This window comes from Neospora caninum, chromosome Ib, assembly GCF_000208865.1.
Source record: "Neospora caninum Liverpool complete genome, chromosome Ib".
In the NCBI taxonomy this organism is placed as follows: domain Eukaryota; phylum Apicomplexa; class Conoidasida; order Eucoccidiorida; family Sarcocystidae; genus Neospora; species Neospora caninum.
Genome location: NC_018386.1, coordinates 1,397,804 through 1,403,372, shown reverse-complemented (window position 1 = coordinate 1,403,372; position 5,569 = coordinate 1,397,804). Strand labels below are relative to the sequence as shown.

General features: G+C 51.4%; 1 protein-coding gene across 1 annotated transcript; it reads left to right on the top strand.

The window, feature by feature from the left end:
• Positions 1-227: 227 nt before the first annotated feature.
• Positions 228-4,053, top strand: NCLIV_004070 (hypothetical protein; the record flags this gene model as incomplete). Its single annotated transcript, XM_003879909.1, has 7 exons — positions 228-564; positions 1,453-1,578; positions 2,153-2,244; positions 2,576-2,648; positions 3,002-3,112; positions 3,514-3,569; positions 3,973-4,053. 7 exons carry the CDS (start codon positions 228-230, stop codon positions 4,051-4,053), a joined length of 876 nt encoding a protein of 291 aa, XP_003879958.1.
• Positions 4,054-5,569: the final 1,516 nt, after the last annotated feature.

The following is a 5,569-nucleotide window of genomic DNA, read 5'->3' as shown; positions in this document are numbered from 1 at the left end:
TCTCTCTCTTCTCTCTCTTCTCTCTCTTCTCTTTCTTCTCTCTCTTCTCTTTCTTCTCTCTCTTCTCTCTCTTCTCTCTCTTCTCTCTCGTCGTTTTGTGTGATTCGGCTTTTCTGCGCTTTCCATGACTTGTCGCTTTTCCGGGGAACTGGGAGGGTGTGCGTCCTCTCCCGGGTCTTTGCGAGCGGGCGAGAGACGCCTCGAGTGAGGCTGCGAGAGCTCGACCGATGCAGGATTTGTTTGAGGAACTCCGGGAGTTGGCGTGGAGGTTTTCGCCTCACGCCGCTCCGCAAATGCATGCATGGCCATTCAAGCAGTTGCCCCCGGCCTCCGTAGGCATTGCCATGCACAGTGCGAGTCTGCAGCCGAGAAGAGAGCGCGATGGCGAGTCTTCAGACGAAGAAGGAGACGAAAGGGGCGAGGGCGCCCCACACTTCATGGCCGAGTACTTTGAAAAGATCCACGTGCTGAGAAGGGCGCTCCAAGAAATCTCCAAAAACCTCGAAAAAATGAAGGAACTCAAACGCGCCGCCGTCACAGCCAGCAACCCGGACGAAGAACGAGGTAAAACCCCAGAACACTCCAAACACGGAAATCTCACAGGCGCAGGAAAGCAAGACACTGAATCCCAGTTTCGTAACGGAAATATTTATGTATACGTGTACATATATATATATATATGGATATGTTTGCATGTGCAAATATATGTGTGCATGCACGCGTGCGTGTACGCATGTATACGTGGGTGTGTTGATGTATGTGTACGTGCACGTATGTGTGTGCGTGCATGTGTGCATGTGTGCATGTACGCATACATCTGTGGATGCATGTATCGATGCATATGTATGTAAATGCAAGTTAGTGCCAAGAGACAACGAGATGAAGGTATCCGCAGAACGGTAAACAATCGCCAGTGATTGTGTTTGTTTGCGTGTTTCTCGTTGCACACCGATCACCATGTGGACCGAATTCTTTTCTTTTCTACTCACTCAACGGGCGAGTCTACCCCTTCCTCCCTGCATACACACGTTTTTAGTATACACGCATGGATAGTGATGCACGCGTCACGGTACCACAGATGGCAGTTGGTGTGCCGGTGACGTCGCCATGTGTGTGTGTGTAGGGATGCTTCCTCTGAGTTGTCGTTTTCTCCTTTTTTTCTCTTGGGTGTTTTTTTGTCGGTTCTTTCTTCTTTGCGTCTAACACCTTTCTCGTTTGGCCGTCTCGGGGATCCAGTCCTTCCCCCGTTTAGGCTTTTTTCGGTCTGGGTCTTCGCCTCTTGAAAGTTTGTTTTCCTGCAGTCTCGCCGTGTTTCAGTCTTCTCTTTGCATTTCTCTTGGTCGCCTTCCTTTTTCTTCTCATGTCTTCTCTCGTCTGTTCGTCTCTTCTTCCGTTGACCTGTTTGCGTTGCACGTGTTCGCGGTGCCTCCGCTTGTCGGCCTCCTGGCGCAGATGCCTCGCACCTGCTGAACAAGTTGCTGGACGCGACTATGGGGATGATTCGCAAGACAAAGAGCGCCTTGCAAGTGATAAAAGAAGAAAACACTCTCTTCACGCGAAAGCACCCAGAAAAAATAAGTGAGGGAAGAATTCGGTTCAACATGCACCAGATCGTCGCACGCCACCTACAGCAAATCACGGTGGAGTGCCAGCAGGCAGAAACCGAATATAAGACGGTCATAAAAAAACGCATATGCCGGCAAGTCAAAATCGGTAAGCTAGGCTTCCTTTCTGTCTCGTAGATCACCCGCCTCGCTTTGTTAAATCGACTTCGCAAACGAGGACTGGATCAGCCACTCGTTCTCTGTGTTTTCCCAGTGTCTCTGTGACGCTGGAGCGGGGAAGGCAGAAACTGGGGAACCGCGCTCGGGTTTCCCCGTTTTCGCATCTATGTAAGGTGATAGTCAAGACGCATGAGCATGTGCATGCTTAGGCGCAGAAAAAAACAACATACGCGAATCCCACTCAGGGGTGTACACACTTGCCGACACCCGCAGTACACCCGTGTGTATAGATGCATCTGTACCTGCATACGCATGCCCATATATATATATATATACATATTTATATGTATATATTTATATGTATACATATATGCGCACATGCATGTTTTCATTGGCTTTTTCGCAAGTGGGGTTTCTATGTTTTGCAGTTTATCCAGAAGCTTCGGCGGAAGAAGTCGAGCAGCTGGTGGAGTCGGGAGATCTCTCAGCTGCAACAGCTGTGAAGATGCGCGTGACCGGAGTGAGAAGAGCGGAGGCAGAAGAATGAACCTCTCTCATCTGTTTCCTTTTTCAGGCTCTCGTCGCGTTCGCTTTTCCCCGTCTCAACCTGTCTCCGCCTCCTGTAACCGTCTTTCGCTTTCTCTGTGCATCAGGCTTTCTTGCTGTCTTTCTCGCGCCTTCGCCCCTTTTCTCTGAATGTGCACCAGTCGTCCTTTGGATTCTTCCGTCGTCCATCTTCTGGTCTTGCCTTAGAGCGGTTCCACTTGCTTCATGTCCTCTCGTTTCTCCCGTGCGGTGCATGCCGTGTTTTTCCCCTTTGAATTCTCTCTTTTCCCTTTCATGTTTCCCAGACGCATCAATCACTGCGCAACGCGGTCGCTGATCTGCAGGACAAGTACCGAGACATTCTCCGTCTCGAACAAAGTAAGCTGGCTTCTTCTCACTGTGCACATATTCGTAAAACTGGACATACGCACGAAAAAACAGCACGCATATACACCTAGACGGACCAACTTACATATACGTGTAGATATATATATATATATATATATATGTCTGTAAATGTAGGTAGTCACAGAACACTGTATAAACAGATCCGAATGGAAGTCGGTGCGTGCTCATGTATGTAGACATAGAGAGATTAAATGGAAAATGCGTGTGCTTGCCCGTTTTCTTCCGGCGGCAGAGCTCATATTCAGCTTGCTTCGTCGAACGTTTTTGATCTGACTTCCATCAAATGTCTTCTTTTATGTTCCTGACTGGATGTACACTCCAAGGTGTCGCGGAACTGCACCAAATGTTCGTTGAGCTCGCCTTTCTCGTCGAGCAACAGGGCGAACTGTTGGACCAGATTCAGTACAATGTCACGAAGGCCAAGGACTACACGGGTGAGTTTAGGTTTCTGCTTTTTCGCGTTTTTCTGGGGGGGGGGGGGCGGGGGGGAGCGCGTGGGAGCTTCTGCGAGAATGGCTGCTCGCTCCTTTCTGTTTTCTTCGTTTTTAAATGCAAAAAAAAACTGCGGCAGGAGAGCGTGCGTACTGACCTAGGCAGACAAATTAGTGGGGGCAAGCAGCTTGTATGACGAGAATGCTGGAGCGCCGGTATATTCCAATTGACATGAACTCACTTTGGGTAGGGTTACAGATCACCGCTCTCGTGGGGTCCAATGTGTGCACGCATAGCGATATCTGCGGCAAGCGCACCCGAACCCTATTTTTGCTGTTGGAGAGAGTGCGAGCCTCCGTTTTTCCTCGTCCCGGCTCTTTCGCGTTTTTGGCTGTCCGTTCAGCGCAAGCAGAGAAGGAGTTGCTTCAGGCTCGGAAGAACCAGAAGTCGGCTAAGAAGGTAGGAACCGGTGCGGCAAGAAGTCGAAAGACGATAATTCGCTCCCGACCGTCTTTGGATCTTTGCAAGCTTGCGAGGAAAGGACAGAGTTTTTCGGGGGGTGGTGACGGGGTCTAGAGGTCAGAGCAAGAAGTCGGTGAGACGTACAGATAAAACGTATGTGTTTTTACGGACTGTCACACTGGCGACAGGCGCGGAAAACAGTTGGCCCGATACAAAGGTTTTTGTGTTTTCTTGGACGCATACGCCAGTGCCTCAAAGAGTGTAGTAAATCAGGGTGGAGCCGCAGGTCGCATGGAGCCATCTGCGCGGCACCACAGTCTGAGTGAGGCGGAGAAGACGTTTTCCGCAGGTATTTACACTCGCTGTTCTTGTGTGCGTTTTCCGCTGTGTTTTTCTGCAGCGAATGTGCTGGCTGAGCGTGTGCGTCTTGGTCCTCGTCATCATCATTCTCGTCCCTGTGATTTTGAACGTCGTCAAGTAACTGTCGTCTTCCCTAAGAGAAACCTGTCCACCAAAGGTGATTTCTCCCTGACATTTCCTGTCTCCGTTCTGGCCAGTCACACCATTAAAGACGCGCGTCTTGTTCTTAGAAAATCCAAGCTCGAATGAAAAAGTGCCCCGATAAACGCAAGCACCCTTCCTCCCCAGCGCACGCGACGGCAGAGAGGCCGGCACAGCGTTTAGAACGGAAGAAACTAAACCAGGACTGATTCATGAAGTCGCTACTGCTTTTGGGTCGTAACTGTGGAAGGAAGCACCTCGCAGGGGAGACCTTAACTGAAAGTTTGTTTTTCATCTGGTTCCGTGCACATTCTACACTTCACACACAGAGTCCTGGAACCAGCATGTAGTGTTACGCGAGCGTTCCGTCACCGTGGGTACGCGACAGGCACGATCGAAAGGAACTGCAGCCGCCGTTTAGGCACTTCTCTGCCGAAAACGTTCGTTTTGTTTGACCGTCGCCGAGCGCGAATTCAACGTTCATCCGCAGCGGCGCGTGGTCACTTCAGAGGGAGGCGCAACCGATCTGTGGGTAACGGGCCTAACGCAGCCGCTCCGAACAGACGAACCTCCACTCTGCGCAGCCGATTGAAAAATCTTCTAGGATGCAGGCGAAACGGTGTCTTGTTTAACGGCAGTAGCGTCTCTCAGAGATGTGAGTGCAACGCACGGATGTGTGTTCTGGGAAAACGCGTCTCGAAAAGGAATCTGCGGCAAAACCCCAAAGACCACGGCTCCTTGCTTCTGAAGAGAACGGGCACACACCACGAGCCTATACCTCGCTGTCACGTTTTGCCGTGGTGGGGTGTCTGAATATTTGAATGTTAGCTGGGCCGAGGAGTCCAGCGCCCCGCCCTCCCCGCGCTTCGGGACGGTCACGCCGCTGCAGTCTCGCACTTTTATTTGCGTTCTAAGAAAACACCCGAAAACTCCGGTGAATATTGTAGGACTCATGCCACAGCTCGCGAAGGCAGGAAAATTTCTCGACAGGTCTTTTGGAGAGAAGGTCGGGAGTGAGCGCGCTCGTTGGTCGCCGCTCGCAAGGCCATCTAGCTGACACACGACGTTGAGACCAGCCTGCTGTGGTCTACTTCCAAGTGTGCGAGCGGCGGCGGCTCTGTCCGAGTAGAAGCTGATGCAAAACTGTTCTTTTCCCCTGCTGGAGTCTTTGTGCGAAAATCGCTCATCTGGTCGTGTCCCTGTAACGCCGCTTGTGATGTGTGCCGGCGTTGGGTGTGACCGCCGAACCCTGCTGCCAGCTGGGGAATGTCCGTAGACGGTTTGAACCGTGGTTTTTTGGAACGTTTCTCGCCATTCTTTTGCCGCGAGAGTCGGAACGCGACAGACTACAGCTTGCACTCTTGCTTGGCATCTCCGACAGGAACCATTCGCTGGCCGGGCGGCACAGGTTTGAGTACGTTCCCGGGACTCCGCGCTCTGCACGAAGACCGGCCTCCTACCCGCGGATACATTTAGATTTTACGCGGCTTGTCAAA